Genomic DNA, 22,617 nt, shown 5'->3' on the forward strand with positions numbered 1-22,617 from the left:
CAACCTTGATGCATCTGCCACTCTTCAAACTTTCAGAAACCACAAAAACCATCTCGAGAGTTAGTTATATAATCGCTTTATTTTTTCCCCCACCCCAAAATGTAACATTAAAGCCATTCCAACATACAGATATTCCTAGAGCTTCTTGCACATCTCATTTTAGCTAAAGGTAGGTATTTCAGTAATGAGATGAAGATTATCCCATCAAAATGGCAACGTGTCTCAAAAAAATGGGTTTCATATTCCTGTAACTCTCTGCCTATCCCCCCAAAGCCCTTTAGTCCAGAGCTACAGGAAGACAGCTCACAGTCCTGGCTAATTCATCCCTACTCATGCACAGAAAGAGCCCTCCAAACAAGCAGCAGGGTTAGACTTCAGAACAGGCAACTTCTTTTATTTATACAGATAAGAATACAGAAGAAAAGCCCCCTTGGTTAGTGCTTTGCCGCCACCCCACATTGCTGCATACCAAGCGGCTATGAATAATAAGGACCAGCTCACTGCAGGTCCTGCAGTGCATGCAACTTAAAAGTCTCTACAGCACACAGTCAGTCCGAGGCTCCAGGCGGACTCTAGGGAGCCACTGGATTGCCAGCCGAGTCCGCTGTGCTGCTGGGATTTGGAGGCGAGGCTGCTTTGGCTTCGGGCTGTTGGCTTTCAGTCTGTGGATCTTCGTTTCCAGGACTTTTCTCATCCTTGTCAGTGGCCACGACACCCATGCCCATGATTTCCTGCAGCGGCTGCTCTGACCCAAGGTTGCTGGGCTGGAGTTCATAGACTTGTACTTGACCTGGGACATCGATTGCTTTCTGCTCGAGTTTTTCCAAGATGGTCTGAACCTTCCTGACGCCATCTCTCCTGGCCTGACGTACGTCGGCTCGCCCTTCGGGGTCTACAGAATCCAAGGCCAGCAGCTCTTTGGTCAAATACTCTTCGATCATCAGGTACTTTTTATCAGTCTTCTTGCCTTCAAAGTTGTCTACAGCCTGCTCCAGCCCCTGCACCTTCTCCAGGATGGCTTCCACTTTGAGCACACCTGGGTGTTTAGGAGGGGCTTCGGCTTCTGGTTTGGAGGATGCAGATTCTGCAGGGGCAGGGCTTGGGGCTGCCTTCTGTTCTGCAGCCACATTCTTGGGGGAAGAAGGAACAACTGAAGGGGCTGGGCTTGGAGAAGGACAGGGAATTGGGGCAGAGGAGACCTTTACTTCCACCTTCTCCGCAGGAGGAGGTGGCTGCTGGGAAACAGGCTTAGAGTCTGCCTCCTTGCGGATCACTTGAATGGGGATGTGTCCAGGAGGGAGATCAGGTCCAGCTGGGCCTGGCTTACTTTCTGCTTTGTTTTCAGGTTGGCTGACAGGCGGAGGCTCTCGTTGGCTCATGGGCTGCTGAGAAAAGACGATACAGACTTTTAATAGCCATCTGAAGCAATAATTTATAGCTAATACTAAATAGTAAGAAGATCAGAAATAACCCTTTTACTGAGTGTGTGTGTGTGTGTTGTGTGTGTATCACAGAGATTCACCTGCCTCTGCCTCCTGAGTGCTGGGATTAAATAAAGGCGTGCGCCACCACTGCCCAACTATAGATGATATTCTTATGGCAAGAAAAAGCAGGCCACAGTAATTCTCAAAAATGAAACAGCAGGCTGGCTGCTCATGGGTTTGCTCAGGGTACTGAGTGACTCCATTACAGCCCTCGGCAGAGACGCTGCCTCCGCTCCAGTCTCTCCTTGCTGGACCCTCACAGGTGACCTTTCAAATGCCTGGTCCAGACTTGTAACAGTCTAGTAGTTTCTGCTCAGACCAGTTGTTTGTTTGTTTTTGAGAATAAGCAAGATGCTCACAATAGTTGAACCTGGAAGAGGCTGGCCCCTGGACACTGGTGCTCTGCTGAGATACAACACCTACCCTGGCATCTGCCACACAGTCCTTCCAGGGACTAGAGGTCACGGTCATATTTTTAAAAATGAATTATGCTCCGAATGGGAACTGAGCAGGGCTCTTCTAGCACTTAGATGAACACCTGTACTCTAAAATCCTCTTATGCCCCAGTTTCACCAACTGGGAAAAAAATTTTGCTCTATTCTCGCCCCAAGTAAAAATATTAATTCTGCTTTAATGGTCAGATGAGTGAAATCCTTGAAAACTCTAAAAATGGTTCTTTGAACAAAATACAAAAGGAAGACCACCAAGATCAAGGTCAACAGAGGTCAAACTAGTATTAAACGCTCCTTGACTGACGTGGGAAACATGGAGCAAGCCTGAGCGAAATTCTCACTACCAATGGGCGCTCTTTCCTAGGATTGCTAAACCCTAGGATCCCGAGTGGCATGTCTGTCTCACTGGCAAGCTCTGCTTCCACCAAATGCCCTTTGTCCCATGTCAGCCCTCACCACTCCTGCCTCCACACAGCCATCCCCCACCCTGGGTTCTAAAAGCAATGGAAGGCCAGGTAAGGAGAAACACTTAGGAAAGGGCGTCCTGAGCTCTTCAGAAATGTCAAGGTCATGAAAGCTCGAGAGGCTGGGGAACAGTTCCAGAGACTAAAGAGAAATGACGTCTAAAGGCGGTGTTTGCGGTCCTGGATCAGATCCCGAAATGGGAACGTGCTGGGAAGGAAATCTAAAAAGTGGAGAGTATACTGGATTGTGCTACTGCAAGAATATGACATTTCTGGAATCAGGCCATCCTATGGTCGTGCTTCTCAGGCAAATATTTGCTGAACTATCCAGGAGTAAAGGGCATGATATTTGCAAACACTTCTCGTGCAGTTAAAAAGTAGACGATACAGAGGAAGAAGTGACGGTGAACACGAGTGGGGCGGGCATTGTGGGGGGGTAGGAAGGGGGTACTGGGGATGTAACTCAGTTGCCAGTGTTCGACTGGTGTGTAAAGGGCCCTAGATTTGATACCAGCACCACATGAACCCAACACAGTGGTACACCCTGTAACCCCAGCACTAGGGAAATAGGAACAGGAGGATTAGAAGTTCAAAGTCATCCTCAGATACACAGTAACTGTGGAGCCAGACTGGGTTACTTGAGAGAATGTCCTAAACAAAACGAAACAGTGGACATGGATGAAGGGCCCCTGGGACTTCTTTGTATGAGTCTTAGAAGTCTTCTGAAAAGTTGAAATGATTTCCAAATCAAAAAGCTAAAGACAGTGCTGGGGAGATGACTCAGCAGGCAAGACATCTGCTGCGCACACGGGAGGGCTGGAGTTCGGGTCCATGTATGTATCCATGCATGCATGCACGCCACACACATGCAGAACCAGCAAAGAGATGAAGGTTTTCTGTTTCAGGGACTTAGATAATATCACTGTTCGTAGGAGATTTTCTTTTAAAAACTGTGATAATAATTCAGCTGCTCCTGTGTCAGCCAGAGGAGGCCAAGGACACTGAGTGTCCTGCCTCTAAGGTGCAGGCTGTTCAGTTTCAGTAACATTCTCTCCCCAGTTTCCCGGGAGGATAGGCAGGGTTGCACCCATGCTATATCCTGGACCAAGATGGCTTTCCATTATTGCCTGCCAACGCATCAGTCAAGGGCCACAGTGCCCTACTGTGTGTCAGACATGGTCCCTTGTTATCAGGCTCAGGGCTGACGAGATAAGAGGGCCATTTGGTGTGTACAGAATAATCAGGTGCTGGACCCTAAGGGACTCCAGCAAGACGTGGGAGAAAGGAGGTGGCTTCAGGGCACAGACTAGCTGCCCTTTGGAGGGCGGGGAACAGGGACTGCGCTGGTGTTTTTGGCATTGGATCCGGCCTGAGCAAACTCCCAGAGGGATCAAGAGGATGGCTTGGAGACCAGAGAAAGGGAAACAGTGTACCTCTTAAACTGGAGACTCCAACAGTGGTTGGAGTGTGAGTGGGGGCATGGGGAGACCAGGAATCACTGGTGTGGTGAGCATTAAGGAATACAGAATGAGAGAGACAACACTGAGAGTCAGCATTACCAAGCTCCCCTCTGCCCCCAGAGTGAGTGCAATCGAAGCAAACAGCTGAGCAAACGCTGGGGAAAGTACTGAGGGCTCAACAGTCCCTGTCCTGCGTTTTCAACAAGGACCGGCAACTTCCAGAATTCAGCGTTTCTCGAGCTCTGCCTATGCTGACTAGGCAGCACTTTGAGGAAGCCCAGGGCACCTGTGCAACCCCTCAGCTTGCGACAGCCATCAGAATTTCGGTCAGCCGCTGTCTCTCCATACCTGAGGTCTGTCAACCACGGTGTGCACACGGATGGGTGAAGGGGAGTGAATGGGTGTGCCGCTTCTGGCCGGAGAGCCCTCCCGGCTGGATGCACCCCGGACTGGTGACCTGAATGGGGATGTTGCCCGGAGTGGCCGGGGCTCCCAGTCATCCCCCTGGATCTTGTGGTACACAGGCTGGTGGGTCTGGTATTCACCCTGCTGAGCTGGGTAGTGGGTCTTCTGGGCTTGGTGGAAGGCGGGCTGGGCTGCCGGCCGAGGGATGTTCTGCTCGTGTATCACGGGGATGGGTATGTAGCCCCGGGGGAGCTGGTGGCTACCCAGACTGCTCCTGCTGGAGGAGGGCAGGCTGGCTGAGGAGGATGAGGAGGAGCAGTCAGAGGCAGCTGGGGACTGAGACCGCTGTAAAAGACAAAGGGCAGAGGCGTGGTGCCATGAGCGGCCCTGCTGTCCTGGCACTCCGAATTTCCACCAACCACCCCCTGGCCAGGATAACCACAGTTCCCAAAACCTTCCCACTACAAACATTTCCAAGGTGTGAGGAGAAGGGCAGCCTTTGTGTGTCCCTTTGTGAGGAATCACGTGCTCAGTGCTCTTGGGGCCCGGTTTCGATCTTCAATACCACCCTCTCCTAACACTCGGAATGTCGTTCACTGGGAGAGCACTTGCCTAGTACGCCCAAGGCTCTCAGCTCTGACATGAGAAAGCTCGAGTTCAAACACTTGGAAGCTCAGTTCTCTGGGCCTCACCTGAAATACGGGCAAAGGCTAGGCTGCCTGCCCACCTCACACGGTTGCTTTAAGGATTAACTGAATGCGTCTGTGCACATGCCTTGGCAGGCAGCGGTGTACACTGGAAGGGCGTGGTCCGCTGTGTGGGTTAGGTCTCCTCACTTCCTCTTAACCACTTACTGGAGAATGCAGTGGGACCTCTATTTGGGAGCTGCCCGTGTCTGCATGCAGGCCAGGCCCCTTTCTCTTCTAATTTACTTTCTAGTCTTCTAGAAAGTGAAGACGATGGCTCCTCAGGCGGCTCACACTAAAAGCCTTGTTAACTTAAGTTTTCTAAGATCTCTGCCCACTGTGCTGTTTTGACTCAGATACCGCAAAACTTTACAAACATGGGAAGCACACCTCCAAGGAAGGAGAGGGACCTCCAGTGTCCCACATCAACTATGACCTTTCACCCCGGGATGGTGAAGCTGAGCAGACGTAGGGGAGGCAGTCAGGACTCTGACACAAGCAGGAAACGAGGGCTCATACTCAAGAACAATGCCAAGGGCCCGGGGGATGAGCTGGAGACAGGAGGAGGAAGAGGGCTTAACAGCTGAGGAACCCTACCAGATCTGCCGGCCACAAGCCTCAGCTCAGAACCGGATGGGCTACATCTTCTCGCTATTAACGCACCTTGCAGTGCTGAGCTTCAGGGCTCAAGCCCAAGTCTAAAGCTGCTGCCCTCTGACTTCAGCTGTGTTTCCTTTAGTGGCACGCTCTGAAGACAGAGATGCCGTCCTGATTTCAGCCCCAGCATAGGTCCAAATGGTTGATGTGTGTTTGGTAGGACTGACGAGAATAACAGAGGGCTCTCTCCGAAACAGAGAGTCCAGGGTGAATAGAGCGCTCTTACCTAGGAGGCCAGCCAGCTGCTGTCAGCTTTATGGTCTCTACTCTATGCATTCTGACCATGCAACTGCCATCTTGGCACCAATTCTTTCACTACAAAAATATCACAGGTGTAAGATACAGGGAGCAATATGAGGCTGTCAAACTGTCTCTGCACGGTGCAGCAGGCCGGGCTCTGAGCCCTGTGTCCCACCAGGCATCTGGCCCAGCATGAGCCTGGTCTCTTACCTCGGGTCCATGGGCTGCTGGGGGCTGAGCTGCTGCAGCTGTGAGCACTTGTCCACACTGTTTATCCGGCTGGGTGGCTTCTGTCATGCCGCCACGCAGAGGAGACTGGGACCTCTGAGGAGCAGTGGCTGCTGCCTCGGTTCGAAATCGCTGCACCCCAGGCTGGGAGTAGGCATGGAAAAGGTGTGGCTGCCGATTTTCAGCGCCTTCATGAAGGACAGGAATGGGAATGTAGCCTGGTCGGAGCTGGGGGTATACAGGGTGGCCTTCTCTAGCGGGCAGCAGCCTGGAGCCTTCACGGGAAGGGCCATTGGCAGAGGATGCAGTTTCCTAAAATAAAGTAAGGAGAAACGAAGACTGGTTAGAAACAGGGCAGAGAGACCCTGAGGGGGAACGGTAGTGCTGAAGGCCTTGATCCTCCGGGGTGACTTGGGCATCACAGGTCAGACAGGTGAACTGAGCACAGCGGACAGACCACTCCACTGACTCTGCTTTTCCCAGATTCCCGGAGACTGCTATGTGATCAACAGTTTAAGATTAAGGGTACTGGGAATGGTGGTGCATTTCTTTAATCCCAGAACTTGAGAGGCAGAAGTGAGTAGTTCTCTGACTTTGAGGCCTTCCTGGTGAGTTCCAGGCTATCCTGGACTATATAATAAAACCTGTCTCAGAGAGAAAAAAAAGATGAGGTGCACCTGGAAGTCAACGTATCAGTTTGAAGCACAAGAGGGAACCCACTCTTCCACAGTGGGGAGACAGGTTTTTCTGGGTGACCGTAAGGCAGCAGTGTAGGGTAGCAGCAGACAGCAGCTAACTGCCCCCGCAGATCTGCAGAGGCTGACATCAGGAGGTGACCCAGGAAGACTCAACTCCGACTACTAAACAGCAGCAAACTTCTCAGCTCCCAATAAAGCTCTCGTGTTTCCCAACCACAAAGTTTGTATTTGGTTCAAACACAGAACCTAGCTTGAAAATCTTTCTGGAGAAGTATATATGTTTGTGTGCCGTGAATGTGATGTCGTGTGTGGTGTGTGTGTGTGTGTGTGTGTGTGCGGTGTGTTTCAGGGGCGAGCTGCTTGGAAATATTTTTAGAACAAGTTGCAAGAAAAGGAGATACACAGGAATGCAGAAGTGGTGCAAGAAGAGAACAAAACCTGGGGATTAGTCCCGGTGCCAGTCTCCCGGGCCAGCTCGCAAGTCTCTGCCTGGCTAGACTTTACAGCAAGGCTGCTGAACTTTCTCCTAGGCCCATCTGTGCATTTCCTTGTAAGATCCAGTTACTACAAAAGTTACTGAGCCAGGTCAGCCAGAACCCCCTCCTCCCAGCCCACCACTGCAGCTATCTGATCAGGTTCCCAGCGCTACCGTCCTCCCATCCTCCCCAAGTGTCTGATCACCCTTGGCTTGGAAGAATCCTGCTGGGTGAGTTTGGTCAGAATCTCCTCTGACTTGGAGCAGCTTTCTCCTTTGAGTGATTTTCTGGCCACAGGTCCCACCCTGCGCCTTGTCCGTGCTCAGAGGGAGCTGTGCTCATCTGAACTTTTCCTGGCCGCACTTTGACAAGCACCATAGATACCACAGGACATTTCTCCCACCCCCCAAACGCTAAACCCTGTTTGGGTTAAGAACAGTTGGGGGGTCCTCCTCATGTCCTCTCACAAAGTTGTCCCTTTAGAGGCCTGGCTATTTTGGGGACCCTTGAGAAGGCCAAGTTCCAGATGTACCTCTTGGGGAAGATCTTATTTCAGGCACTGAGGCTGGCCAGCCACTCACTGGGCAATGACATCTCCAATCAGGGCCATGCAACTTAGCCTCCAGCCGTCTCCTGAGCAGATGCGTCCTCCTTCCACAGAAGAGGGGAGCTGTGCTCTGTCACTTGTACATATCCAAGTAGGTCGGTATTTAGGAGAGCGAGCCTTCCTCTGTGAGGTAGTTCTCCGAATGGCAAACATATGTCAGAAGCTGGGACTCTGTGAGCTCGGGGTGTTATTTCTACAGCTGCAGACCTGGGCAAAGGCTAAGCACGGACCCTCACGGTTGATTTGCACCTTGAGTGAAGAGGCATTAATTCCACCATGTTTTGTATTTATGTACGGGTCTGGATACCAGGTAGCTGGTCCAGGAATGTGACCCTTTCGGGCCCATCCACTGCCTCTCTCCTGCTGAGACCTTGGCCCTGGAGGGCCTCCAAAAATCAGAAAAGGCAAGGGTGTCACTGTGTCCTTGGGGAGAGGGGCAGACAAGCACTTGGTACTCTCAGATTAGAATGCCCACGTGCTCAGGACATCAGCATTATTTTAGCCTGCTTAACTCTCAGGTCACCCAAGAGCTGGGAGGAGATCCAGGCTTCACTGACAGAGCCCAATTCTGGCCATGAGGCATGCACCATAGGGAGCTGGCAAGAGACAACCAAAGAAACCTGCTATAATGTATTTTCTAGGCAATGTGTCCACTCACTGGGACAGGCACCCTGCTTTGCAGTTGAAATCAGACTTTGCATAGTCCTGTCCTATGTTTTGGGGGACTGCCTGTGACTCACTGTTTCTTCGGCACGAACAGAGACTCAGGCACTACCTACCCCCTAGAGTCAGGCAGCTAACAAAGCCTGAGCTAGCCTCATCTAAAACTTCCAGGGAGCATCAAGCCACCACTCCGATGGGCCCTGGGGTCATCAAACCAACAAGATATGACCCTTGCAAATAGGGGGTTAATAAGACAAGTTAAAGGGCTGGGGCTATAGCTCACTTGGTAGAGTGCTGGCCTAGCATGCAAGAAATCCTGCATTCAATCCCAAGGAGCACATAAGAACAGGTACAGTGGTGCACACCTACAATCCCAGCACAAGTTCAAGGTCATCTCCAGCTACACATTGAGTTTGAGGTCAGCCTGGACTACATGAGACCTTGTTCAAAAACTAGACAAGTTGACGCATGAAACAAATAGGAAACGTGTTTACCTGAAAAGCCAGGGTGGCTGAGGTATTAGACACGTGGGGCTTTCCCACCGTCTCGCTAGAATCCAAGGTCATTTTTACCATCCATCAACAGCTCAGCGAGCACGGATAATTCCCTTCCCCTATAAGCCTTCATTTCCACTTCTTTAAAGCAAAGCTGGCAACAAGTGCTCTACAGATTACTATGAGATTATTTGTTTGTGACAGGACCTTACATGTAGCCCAGGCTGGCCTCAAATTTCTGGTCTTCCTTGAACTACCCGGGTACAGCGATTACAGGTGTGATGTCAGGCCTTGCTTTCTGATTTCTTTTTTCAATTTTTAAATGTGTCTTAGTGTTTTCCTTGCATGAATGTATGCCATGTGTGCACGGCATCCTCTGAGGCCAGAAGAGAGCACGGGATCCCCAGGGACTGAAGTCACGAATAGCTATTGGGTACCACGTGGATGCTGGGAATCAATCACCAACTCTCTAGAAGAGCGTCCAGTGTTTGTAACTGCTGAGACCCCTCTCCAGGCCTGAGGGTTTTGTTCGTTTGTTTGTTTGAAAGACTGAAATTCACTATATGTTCTAGATCCAATTGCCTTTGCTAGCCTTTAATAGATAGTCATAACTGCTGCCCCCTGGGTGAAGTTTTATACGACACACTGAAGAAGGATAAGCAAAAGGCCTAGAACAAATCAGGGTTCCCTCCCTAAAGAGACACAAGAGACTCCCAAGCATCAAAGGAACCCAAACCAAAGGGCAAAGCTAACTGATGGTGACATAAATCTGCATGCGGTCATCTATGAAAGTGGCTTGGAAGGTTCTAGAAGGAACCTGGAGTTAAAACATTCTCTGCATCTGGGTGGTGCATATGTACACATACCTCAAACACTGCACTTTTCTGCAGCCCCTTACCGCTCACCCCATCACAGCTTACCCACCCGACCCTATGCCCCCACAGACAGGCCTGACTGGGGGGGCTTCTCCTAGGGTCAGCTCCTATACCAAAGGCCTAAAGACCTTGCATCTTGTGCAGCTCGCCTGTGTTTCGTACCTCAACTAGAAAAGCAAAGGAAGAGAAGTAGGAAGCCCCATCCAGCTCACACAGGGACCTAGACAGGAGAGGCAACATATAACCCACATCTTGCCAGAAGTGTTAGGCCTGGGCCCAGGGAGGAAGGGGCGCGGTAACCAAGAGCGGATGCTATACCGTGGAAGATGAGACTGAAGGGAGAGGGTCCTCAGCGAGGTAGGAGGAGCCAAGGAGGAACGAAGAAGTCAGAGATGAATGAGGAGTGGGGACACGCGAGGCAGAGATGGGAAGGAGGTGTGATGAGAAAGAGATGTGAGCAAGGGATAGGAAGCCCTCCCTTGTCGGAAGGAGGTGAGGAAAAGCAGGAACCTCCACCAAGACTCTGGCCTTGAGCTTGGAGTCAACAGGAAATGGCCCTGCTAGCTGCTGGTTGGCACTATCTGGACATTAGTGACGGGCAGCCAGGTAAGCCTGGCCCAAGGATTTTCCTTAGAGTCCTGAGTCTCGTGGGTCTGTGTGAACTAGTAACCCACACACGCCAACTGATAGAAAGCCATCATCATCATCAAGAGTGCTGCACCCTAAAGAAGTTCCAGGCTCCCCTCTATCCCTCTGTTGGGTTTTGTTTGAAAAAAAAAAAAAAAAGGATTTTGAAAAACCAACTGACTCACAGAATAGGTCAATAACACATCTAATTCAACAATAATTTCAGCTATAGCGAGGTGCACACCACAGTGCCTTGGCCTTGCTGATGCTCGGGTTCTTACTCTGGAGTCTCAATGGCAAAAGCCTGTTTTCATTAAGAAAAAGCACTGCCTGGGAGAGATGCAGGGTCCATTCTAACCTGTGATGGTCTCACGATGACACATGCATGCATACACGCCAAAAGAAAATGTGTGTGTAATATGTGTAATTCCTCTTGAACACCATTTAAACATACCTCTTTGGTTCAGAGTGATTCTCAAGGTCAAGCTCACATCCACAGGGGACTCGGGGTCACACCAGCGTCTTTGAGGTAAGACTCCCCACCTCTACCTGCACTCCTGACCGCAGTGAGGACCCCAGGAACCCTCTCCATCCACACAACAGGCGCTTACCGATCAGACGCCCGAGAACCTTTCACCTCTTCCCCTGACCTCCCTACAGTCCAGCTCATTACCCTTATCTTTGCTGAAGCCCTCAGAAAGGGCAAACTCTAATTAGGAAATGAGGGCCTCAGGGCTGACTTTCACTTATCTTACTGCATTAATTTATAAATGAATGCACTAATCTTACTCTTGTTTTAGAGTGAAAACATTATTGCAAACATTAAAATCCTGAGGCTATCTTAGGGTACCAAACAACTCCATGAGATGACCCGGAAAAAAAAAAAATCAGGAAAAATACTACATGAGCCCAAACGTGCCCTTTTAGGCATAAGACACTATTAGAAAAAGTGTGAAGCTAGGCTCTGAACCCAGTGAGTGATGGGTCTGCAGGAAGTGCAAAAACACTAAAGGGACACACTACCGACAAGAAGACAAGAAGACTGCGCTTGGCTGCTTCCTGCCCCACCCATGTGCTCCATGAGCAGGCTGCAGCCCCTCCCTAGACCTCAGGCTTTCTTAGCTATAAAATTCAGGGGAGGCCCAGAAATCCTAGAAAGTATTGGTTCTCAGGCTGTAGGACCCAGGAAAAAATAAAAAATGATGAAAGCTGTGTCCATCCCAAGAAATCTTATTCATCCTGGGAGAGAGGGCCTGCCTGGGAAGAAGGACCTGAGGCACGTGCCAGAAACTGCTGGAACTCCTCTGTGGCCATATCACCACAGGCATGCCTTCATTTGTCAGAACCAGTATAACTCAGAGTACCCCAAAGTTTTATAACCCAAATTAAGACAAGGCTGAACCCCACTCCCACCCCCGTAACAGCTCTTGGGCTTGGCACACTGTTTCACTGAACAGAATGAAAAGCAAGCCTCGACCCAACCACAGCTGGCTCCCTGGACACTCAGCAAGTGGTCCTCTGAACCCTGGAAACCCCCTCCTGGCTCTTAGTGAAGTGGACTTGACCCCTAAAATCATAGTTCCGATTTATCAGGAGAAAAGATGGCGAGCAGGACTTCCAACTCAAGCCCCGGAGTCTTAAGCAGAACACTAATTCCATGAGCTGGTTTTCAGGCCAGAAGAGCTTTCGCCCAGGTGAGCTGTTGAGTCTTACCAACAACACTCAAAACTGCTAACACCACTGAAAAGACAGAGGTTTCAAAGAGACACAGTGCAAGTCCCGGTGGAGCTAGGACCTAGGCAGAAACAAAGTGACTGGGCTCGCCTCTATCAGGCGGGGTACCTATGACAAAACTTTTGCCTAGGCAGATACCTGAGCTTCAGGAACCCAGCACAGCCTTTGTGCCCAAGAGGCCTCATAAATGACTGGTCATCGATGAGATACCTAAGCCAGCATGTATCTGGCAGCCAAACTCAAAATTCTCTTACTCCCCTGGGTTGTGACGTTGCTTCTGGAGGGCAAATTCTGACTCAGAAGGCAGACCCACATGCCTCTCAAGTCCATTCACAGTGCTTCTGAGGAGACAGGCTTTGTTCTGGGACTCCCAGGAAGACAGAGGGCCATGGGGCTGAAGATGGCTCAGCAGATAAGAGCACTGGCTGCTCTTCCAGAGGTTCTGAGTTCAATTTCCAGCAACCACATGGTGGCTCACAGCCATCTATAGTGGGGGTGGGTTTGCACATTCACATTGGCCTTGAACTTGCTATGTACCTGAGGATGGTCTTGAACTCGTGATCCTCCTGCTTCTTATCTCCCAAGTGTAGGGATTAGAGGCATGTGCCACCTCAACTGGCTATTATTAAAAGACATAGAGAGACAGGGTATGAGAAAGTCTTCGTAAAGACTGAGCTACTCCCTGTGTTGAGCTACAATCCCACACCATCATTCCCAGAGATTCCCAGAGAGATGGCTCCACAGACTGTTCTTCCAGAGGACCCAGGTTCAACTTTCAGCACCCACATGGCAGCTCGCAACTGTCTCTGACTCCAGTTCCAGAGGCACCCTCACACAGACATCCAGGCAAAACACCAATGCACATAAAATAAAAATAAAGTTTTTTTTTTTTTGAGAGAGAGAGAGAGAGAGAGAAAGAGAGAGAGAGAGAGACTAGTTAGCAAGAATGTCAAGGTCTACACTGACTAACCTGGAAGTAAACAGGGCCAAAGAAGCACCCTTAAAACCTAAGCCCTGAGCTATTCTTTCAGATGCTAGTCAGCTACTTGGGGAGGGGCTTACACACAGAAAACCTCACTGCTGGGAAACTGCATACAAATGCAAGGAATAGGGCTCCCTTGCACACCCAAAGGCTTGGGGGGGGGGGACGTCAGGCCAGGGCAGGGTGCGTGAAGGTTGGCCTGGGAGCAGGGCATCTGCTGCCACCTCCTCAAAGTTCACATTGTGTCCCTCTGTCCCTCCAAGGAGCCCACGCACAGTCTGAGGGCAAGTGTAACCAGCAGCAGCTGCCAGGTATTTCCCCTGCTGGAGGGAGCACTGGGAACCCATAGCCAGCCTCCAGCCTCCCACGTTCCCAAGCCCTGGAACCTTCCTCTGGTTTTCCACATGGCAGATAAAAGAATGAGATGGATCCCTAGTCACAGGGGAAGCTGGCGCACAGCTCCATGAGGAGCCCAATCAAGAGACACTTGACTCCTATACTCACAGCTTCAGGGGAAAATCAAGTACTTACTTCTAGGGAGAAAAGAAAAAGAAAGGCCACCTGCTTTAGTCAAGGCAGACAGAAAAGTACTACTCTGGAAAGCAAACTGAATTTCAAAAGATCAGGAGGAGCCCCTCCTCGGGCCTGGAGCAGTTCCACAGCCTTCTCAGGTGTCACTCAGCCAGACTAAAGGGAAACACGGTGGTCCCTGTCACAGGGCCTTCACCTAATGTTACGTCTCAGTCACTTATTCCCTGCCATAAACCGAACTCCTGGCTCTTGCCTGGCACTGTCCTCAGGACTGCGGAGACAATGGAGGGACAACTTCTTCTCAAGGAATCAGGGCCGAAGAATGAAGAAGAGTTCAGCGCAGTACAATGCAGTGTCCCCCTCCTGTCCGTCCCTGGTATAAAAGAACAAGTCCTCAGAGCCAAGGGGCCTGATGGAGGCCCTAGAAGGTGCCAAGGCCTTCATCTGAACCCCCGCTGTGTCCCAAGCTACTGTGTACCTGAACACAACCCTCACAGGGACACTGGAATCCTAGGTCAGTGTTCTGAGGGCCATCTGGACACCAACCAAGGGAGAACCAGTTACATTTGGGACAGACTTATGAGAGAGAAGACTTCAGGTCTGTCTGTTGTCCGAAAGACCCATGTGTGCCCAGGTCTGCTACATGGGAAGGTCAGCTGGATGCCTATCTACAGAGACCTTCCCACTTCACAGTAAACATCTTTAGGAACAACACATAGGCCTCAGTTCAAGCTTAACTTGAACTTGAACGAAGCACCGTCCATGCACTAACTCCTTGATCCTCTTAACCCTGTTAAGAGTGGTTCACCGACAGAGGGACCAGGCTAATGGAGGACGTGCAACTTGCTTGGATTTCTAGAACCCAGATTTGTCTGGCGGTAAGGCCAGGCACATAACTTTTCCCCTGCCCCTTGACTGCCAATCGTGAATGCTGTGTGTTAACATGTGTGATCTCTCCAAACCCTTCGGATCCACTGCTCCTGAACCGAGGCTCAGTTTGGGTACTCTCCAAGTCAGGGAGTGCCCGCTGTGTGCTGAGTCACCGGCCCAGCCAAGGCAGGACCGGCAAGCAGACTTTGGGCTCCATTCTGAGTCACCCAGGCTCTAAGACTTCACCATCACCAGATGCAGGGGTGCTACGGGAGGAAGACAAGCCGGTTGCACCTCGCGAATGAGGGGGTCTTGTTTGGACGTAGACAGCCTGAGCTAACCTGGAAGGGTGAACCAACCACAATGCCTTTTCTTCTACATACTCAGCTGCCTTCCAATTCTCCCACAATTTGGCTTTTCAAAACTACCCATTCCTTACTTATTCATTCAGTGTCCGAGAAAGACATTTCTAAATAACCGAGGAAAAGCCCCTACACTTCTACTTTGGTGAGTACTGAAGAAGATCCTTTGGAATAGGAAGAATTTTTTCCCAAGAAAATGCTAAGGCATTTTCAGTGGAAAGCCCCAGTTTGGAGGATACAGCCCTGTGCTGGGAACTCGGGAAACGTGATGGGTTTACAGGCTCCCCTGACACGGACTGGCAGCAAATAACGATTCTAAGTGGTTCTGGATAGACAGTAAAGAACTTTATATATGTGGTGTCTGCTCTTACTGCCAGCCACAAGAAAAAATAATTAGATTCCTTTGCCAGAGCCACCAGGCGCTGTCTGCTCCGGATCTGCAGTGTCTGGTTGCTGTCATTTCCCAGCCCCTCCCTACAGACCTGACGAAGATGCTGTGTCACTGATGGGAACGAAACAGCTCCTCCAGACCTGCGAGGGTGGGTTCAGGGAGTCAGCACTGACCGCTGCACAGAAAAGGCCATTCAGAAAGTGACTAAGAGGACAGGCCTCTGGGGGACATCTGGGAACCTAGGGACAACACGGTTGTGCTGGGGGATTGTCGAAGGGCTTCTTAAGACACACTCTGTGTTTATACTTCTATGGAGGCATTGTCCCATGCCCACAGATTCTGCTAGGCAAGGAGAGGCTGAGATGAAACAGACTGCCTGGAACACTCAACAGGGTTGAGAGCCAAAAGGGCAAAGCAAGAGAGATCCCCCACTTAGAAAAGATTCGGATTGGAGAGCAGTGCAGAGCCTAGAGCGGCGACAGCCTGCTTCTGGCCCGAGAGAGGCGAGGCAAGTCAGTAAACATGCCTGACACTTCTACAGAAGCAGGAGCAGGAACGACAGGCCGGCCTTTCTGTGGAGCCACAGGCTAGGTACATCCCTCTGCGTCATGGAATAGTTTCCACCCTGGTGTCTGGAGTATTTAAAGAGACAAGGTTTTCAAAAGCGCACATCCACATCCAACACACGTCCACACTGCTTGGCTTCCCCCAGAGCTACCAAGGCCCCAGAGATATGTTTCATAGAAACAAGTGACAGTTTTGTAACATCAGCTGTCACACATACACACACACACACACACACACACACACACACACGAGACAAAGTTCGGCTCCTGTATATGTGTGAAGTGAGGAGATCCGGTGCCTGGCTAGGCGTCCCTAAGGTCTGAAGCAGCAGGAGATTTATGTAGTGGTTCCTCACAGTGCAAAGCAGGGGGGGAAGGGGTTGGAGAGCAGAACAGCGGGGTGGGGGTGGGGCAATGAGGATGCTCATCAGGGCTGTCACTGTAGAGTCTCCGAGGCTCTTGAGAAGCAAGAGCCTTGTTCAGCTCTCGGCTTTTCTTCATAAGGTCTCACATATATTTAAGACTAAATTAAAGCATGAAGGAAAAACAGAAAAAAGAAAAGGTTTAGATTAGGTATGGTTTCCTATTTTGGATGGAAGATACCAGAACAAACATTTTTAATGTCGAGAAACGGTCATAAACATGTAGAGTGGTTTATATAAGGAAACCATGTGCCATCCCAGAAACGGGCAGTGGCTAATCAAGCCTCACGGGGCGGTATGAGGCTTTCTGACTCACCACCAGCCCCGACGGCATCCAACAGTTTAAGCTTTCTCAGGCCTGACTAACGTCAAACGCTACCACAATTTTCCTGTGTACGAATTCTAACCCTCATAAAGGACACATCTACTTCACAAAATGAGGGACAGACTGTGTCCTGGGAGGTGCAATCAGTTCTTGTGTGAGCCAAATACACAGGCTGTTCTTTAGAGGGAAAATGAAGGTCTTGGACGCACACCCTCCCGAGGCACGTGGCCGTGCTCCCGATCCACTTCCACCAAACCACTGCCCTGACTGCAGCTTGCTGGAAAGGCGAGGGGAATAAACAGCCACTCATTTCCTGACTCTGCTAAGAGGTGCACTGGCCTGTGATGGATGTAGAAAGAGCAAAATGACCTCATCTCTAGAGAACAGGAGGCTCGGCTGAGCCTGAAGCAAAATAAATGGGTCTTTCCACTTTAACCGTAACTCAGAAAAGACTTCCAATGTTCTGTGAAGAAGGGACGTTACTCCCTCTCGCAGATCTACGTCCAGTCTGCCAGAGTGGAGGCGAGATGGGTGGATAGAGAGGAGGCAAAAACTCCAGGTCTGGGAGGAGGGCAGTCTCCTCGCACTGCCACGGCCACAGCCACGATCACCCCGCCACTGGGCACAGGGTCTCGAGGCTCCAGCAGTCAAACACCAGGAGTACTGGCAGGTCAGATGTGAAGTAGGTCAGCATCAGGGGCCACTGTGGCTTTCACGGCCAAGGTGGAAGAATCAGAATCGCCAGAAAACCCTCTGAACTTACTTCTGGGTGCCATTCTGGGCGATTCAGATTCAACGCGGGGTGGGAGTAGAATGGGTCAAGTAACGACGATGTGCATTTTTAAAGATTTATTGTTTCTATTTTATTTGCGAGTGGCTACATATATGTCTGTGGAACTGGAGTGAGCCACTTGATGTGGGTCCTGGGAAGTGAGCCCAGGTCCTCTGCAAGAGCAGCAAGTGCGATTACCTCCTGAGCCATCTCTCCAGCCCCTTAGCACAGTCTTAAAATGCTCCCCTGGAGGGCATCAAGACTGGACAGGTAAAGACACCTACCACCACCAAGCCTAAGGACCTAAGTTCCATCCCGAGAACCCACATGATGGACATTACCACCTCGTCCTCTCACCTCTATGTGGAAGCCATGATGTATGTGCCACACAAACAAAATTAAACTGAATTAAAAGAACAGAACACATCTCTGGAGACTGCCAGGTTGGTGAGAGTCCCCAGATCCACAGAGGTAAACAGCCCTGCTCCACGAAAGGGGACAATCTGCCTGGTAAGGGATCAGCACTCTCGAGTACCTGGCCTCTGTTTGTTCATGGAGGAGAGATGCTGGGGAGGAGCTACCAGGGCTCATGTATCTCCAGATCCCAAAGTGAACACTAACGTTGCTACAGAAAATGGGGTCTTGGCTGGCGTGGGCCTCCCTGATTAGTGGAAAACTGTGCAGAAAACTAAGACGGAGGAATCGTGTGACTGCTGAGAAAGGCACTTGCGTACAGACATCACCGGCTCCAGCAGGAACAGGCCAAGGCACTGGTTTACTACAAAAACAGGGGTAGGAGGCTTGCTATCACCTCTTCAGAGACGACCAAAGTCAACCCCGAGAAGACAAAGTTTAAGACTGACTGCAACACAAAGGGCCAATGGTTCTCTTCTTTCGGTGAAGGACTCATCTTTATCAGCTTTGACTATCAACAACCACGTGGCTTTCTTTCCCAACTCAGTGAAGGGATCCTCATCAACTGAGAAGCAGCTCCCACCCAAGGGGAATATGCTCCGAGGGTCTCTTAGCTCTTCCCAGACAAGCCTTTGTTTTGGGCAGCAGCTCTTTCTCCTTATGCTTCAAGAAATCTACTTCAAGGAATAGGGAGACGGCTTGGCAGTTAAGAGGTGCCTTCTGGTCTCCAAGAGGACCTGTGTTCGATTCCCAACATTCACAAGTTGGGTCACAACCGCCTATAACTCCAGTTCCAGAAAATCCAACACCTGTTTGGGCTCTGAGGGCGCCTGTATACGGGCATACACATAAAAATAAAGAAACCAATTTCTTTTTTTCTTTTTATTGTTTTATTTTTCAAAACAGGGTTTCATCTGTAGCTTTGGAGCCTGTCCTGGAACTAGTTCTTTGCTGTTGTTTCTGGTGGTGGTGGTTTGGTTTTGTTTTGTTGTTCGAGACAGGGTTTTGCTGTAGCTATCAAGTCTGTCCTGGAACTAGCTCTTGTAGACCAGGCTGGCCTCAGACTCACAGGGATCCACCTGCCTCTGCCTCCCGAGTGCTGGAATTAAAAGTCTACGGCTATCACCAGTGGCCCAGCCGTAGAAACCAATTTCCATTATAGGATATTAAAGGTTTTCCCAGTTTGCAGCCTGCAGTAAGTAAAACTGCCCCAGTCACACAGATGTTCTGTGACCATTAAAGCATCAGTTTGGAAGGAGTGAAGCCCAGGCTCAAAGCAAGCACAGCTTGAGGGACTTGGCTCCCAGACGGAAATGTTCGTTTTCTTTTCATGCTTTGGTACCATGCTGGCAAATCTATCTCAAGTAGCTAATTTGGTAAAGGAACCCCTTCTCCTGAGTTAATCACAACCCACCATCAAAAAATCCTGGCTAGCAGGGCAGTCAGCATGCTCCAGTTTCATAAAAATTCCCCACTTCCACTTTTGTACAGGTCAGTCCGCTTGGCCCCTCTGTTTGCTATTGGTGCTAGGTGGGTGGCCTTCAGAAACACACTTGAATTAAGGGCCTTGTAAGTTTAAAGTTATAATGGTGAAATTTTCCAAGTTTTTTAAGACTAAACATCTATCTAATTTAGTACTTTGCGCTTTGTTTAGTAAGAACAATGTTAACTTGTTTAGTTTTTTTTTAAACCTTGTATAGTCTAAAGCATCTACTTCGTGGCTACAACACCTACCTCGTGGCTATAGAAAGATCCCAGTCCTCAAGCTGGGCAGTGGTGGCACACACCTTTAATCCTGGCACTCGGGAGGCAGAGGCAGGAGGATCTCTGTGAATGTGAGGCCATCCTGGTCACAGAGTCACAGGACAGCCAGGGCTACACAGAAAAACCCTGTCTGAAAAAAACAAAAACAAAACAAAACAAAAAAATCAGTTCCCACTTGCTGAGTACCAGCATGGGCATGCTCAAACTGGATGCTCACTCCCAACAAGGGGTGCCAGCAGGTTGTGTGTGAGTCTTCTTGTAGTTATAGGAAGGAGGTCTCAAAATACAGCTGTATACAGCTGTAATACACTATGGGTTTTCTACTCCCCACAAAAAGAGAACATTTTACCACTAATGAGTAAAACAGACACAGACAGAAAAGATACAAGTATGCCCACCCAATTTCAGCCAGGAATAAATACATAATTAATTCCTTGTAAATGTAAACTCCTGAGTATGTGGCTCACTGCTGGGTACAGTGGTTGTAGCGATACTTGTAAGGAAAAAGTGTGTCTGGCATTTTCAAGACCTTGGGTTCAACCCCAGCTCACATGCATAAAATTAAAAGTAGAATTTTCTAAAATTTTTAAAAATCATTTATAAAATGATTTATACAGCATTTCAAATTTGGTGAGTTTTTGAAAATTCTAAATAATATATCAACTCTTTACTGCTTTTATTTTGTTCAAACAGCAATAATTTGGGGGGGAGGTTGTTTTGGTTTATTTTTTGTTTTGATTTTGTTTTTTTTGTTTTGTTTTGTTTAAAGCAAAGTTTCTCTGTAGACAAGGCTGGCTTTGAACTCACAGAGATCCTCCTGCTTCTGCCTCCCGAGTGCTGGGATTAAAGGTGTGCGCCACCGCGCCTTTTAGTCTTGAAGTATAATTATTTTGCCAAACTTTTCATTTTGAAAAGATTAAATTTACATAAATTATTACTGATCAGTATGCTAAGTATGACTCTTGTTAATTATATATTAAGAGATCCTACCTAAATCTGTATCTTTAAGTATTTTATTCAAAATTTAATTTTTTTAAAGACAGAGTCTTAAAAACAGGCTGGCTTCATTCCAAATTTAATTCATTATTATTTCTTGAGGCAGACTCTGGCCTTGAATTCCAGACCCTTCCGCCTCAGCCTCCTGAGTGCGGGGACGACAGGACTGCACCACGCCAGACCCAGACTTCGTCTCAAATCTGTGTTTTCAAATTTTCTTGCCCTTGATGCTGACATAACAGGCCTGGCTGTGCGCAAACGCAGCATACACCTGCTGTGTTCAAAAGACTCCCCAGCTGTTTCTGGTAACAAAGTCCGAGTATTTTAATACGACAATAACAAGAAAGAATTACGCCATTAAAAATATATTCTCTTTCTCTCCAGTGTGAGGCAATGGCTAAGCGTGCGAGACAATGTCGGATCTCTAGTTTTGAAACTGTCAGAAAGAGTATCCTTAAAAAACAACAACAAGAAGATCAAGTATCCTCTAACTGAGAGTTGTTTCAATCAATAACACAAGTTAAAACTTTAAATATAGCGGTAAAATAACTTATTTATTCGAGCCTACTGAGTCACTCTATCCCTGAGATCACGGGGGAAAAAAACTAAGTTCGGAACTTGAAGGTGAAATTCCCAAAGAACTCCACCCCAGCAGCTCTGCCAGCTGGGCCGGACGCCGCCAGCCCCGGATAGAGCCGAGGGTCTCAGCACGCGAGGCGGCGGGACAGAAAGGCGGCGGCCGGGCCAGGCCAGGGCCTCGGCCGCTCATCGGGCCGCTCGCCCCTCCCGGGGACCTGGCGCACGGCAGCTCCGGCCGCAGGCCCTTCGTCCTTCGCAAGAAGCTGGTGAAAACGATCCCATGATGTCACCACGAGGGTGGCACCTCGCTGGCTACCCTCCAAGGCCACCCCTTCGGAGGCTCCCCCCGGGCCCGACGCTGTCCGGGGAGGGTACGGAAAGGGGCTCTCCGGGCACAGCAGGGCGCGGGGTGGGGTGATCCCCGTAGCCCCGGCCCGACCCCGGCCCCTTTAACGGTCGAGGTGGGATCGCGAGCCCGACTCACCTTGGGACCCTCGGGGGGCACGCGGGGGTCGTTCCACGTAGTGGTGCGACTGTTGTGGTCCACGAAGAAGGGCCAGCCGGTCTGCGGGTCGATCTTGATCTCCCAGCCCGGGGGCAGGGGTTCTCGGTCACCGGCTCCGTTGCCGGACGCCATCTGCATCACGGGAGACTGGGTTGCGGCGCTCATGCTGGGTCGGGGTCCGCCCGGGGCGCGGAGCTAGGGCGCGGGTGACGAGGTCGTGGAGTGCGGGCACCTCTGCGTCGCCGACGTGTTCGGGAAGCCGGCGCCGGGCACCTTTATGAATTAAAGGACTGGGTGACGTGGCCGAGAGGGGTGGAAGTATCTGGAAATAGCCTCCTCTCTGCCAAAGGGGAAGGAGGAGATAAAGGGAAGGCAGCAACTGGCCGGCTAGAAACTTCTGGTCCCATCCAGAGAACTTGGCGGCCGCCGCGGGCTGGATGTGGAGCTCCGCCCTGAGTCATCGGCTATAATCGCGATGGGGCGGGACCGTGGGCGGGATCGGAGGCGGGGATCTGTCACCGCCCCTCCTCCTCCTCGTCTTCTGCTGTCCCTCCCAGCAGCTCTCCTGTGTGCGTCCCGGGGCGTCTGCGTCCTAGGGCGAGTGCGCCTCGCAATGGATGGGCGTGCACCGGTGTCCTTGTGCGCCCGAGATGGTTTTGATCTCCGGACTCGCAGCCACTTCTTCATTCCTCGTGGGGAGTCTCGGGCCAGGAAGCCCACGGGCCGGGTGCCTGTGGCCCCGCCTCTGTGACGGGATTAAATCATCTTTAAACTCGGAAAGTCTCGTCCGCCCCCACGCCCAAGTACGCTAATACACTGGCGTCCTGCAGTGACGTTTTAATAACTTTCTTTCGAGGGCTTTGGGACTTCTCCCGAGAAGTTCTGGAA

General features: G+C 50.3%; 1 protein-coding gene across 2 annotated transcripts; it reads right to left on the reverse strand.

The window, feature by feature from the left end:
- Positions 1-60: 60 nt before the first annotated feature.
- Bag3 (BAG cochaperone 3) lies at positions 61-22,181 on the reverse strand. 2 transcript variants are annotated; one of them, XM_048455111.3, is made up of 4 exons: positions 21,709-22,181; positions 6,059-6,388; positions 4,209-4,610; positions 61-1,382 (listed from the first exon to the last, which is right to left on the reverse strand). In XM_048455111.3, exons 1-4 carry the CDS (start codon positions 21,892-21,894, stop codon positions 573-575), a joined length of 1,728 nt encoding a protein of 575 aa, XP_048311068.2. In that variant the 5' UTR covers positions 21,895-22,181; the 3' UTR covers positions 61-572. The 2 variants fall into 2 exon arrangements, with proteins under 2 accessions (XP_048311068.2, XP_048311067.2); XM_048455110.3 differs by having other exon boundaries at positions 61-1,385.
- Between the last annotated feature and the right edge of the window lie 436 nt (positions 22,182-22,617).

Source organism: Myodes glareolus, chromosome 7 (genome assembly GCF_982192425.1).
Source record: "Myodes glareolus chromosome 7, mMyoGla1.1, whole genome shotgun sequence".
Lineage (NCBI taxonomy): Eukaryota > Metazoa > Chordata > Mammalia > Rodentia > Cricetidae > Myodes > Myodes glareolus.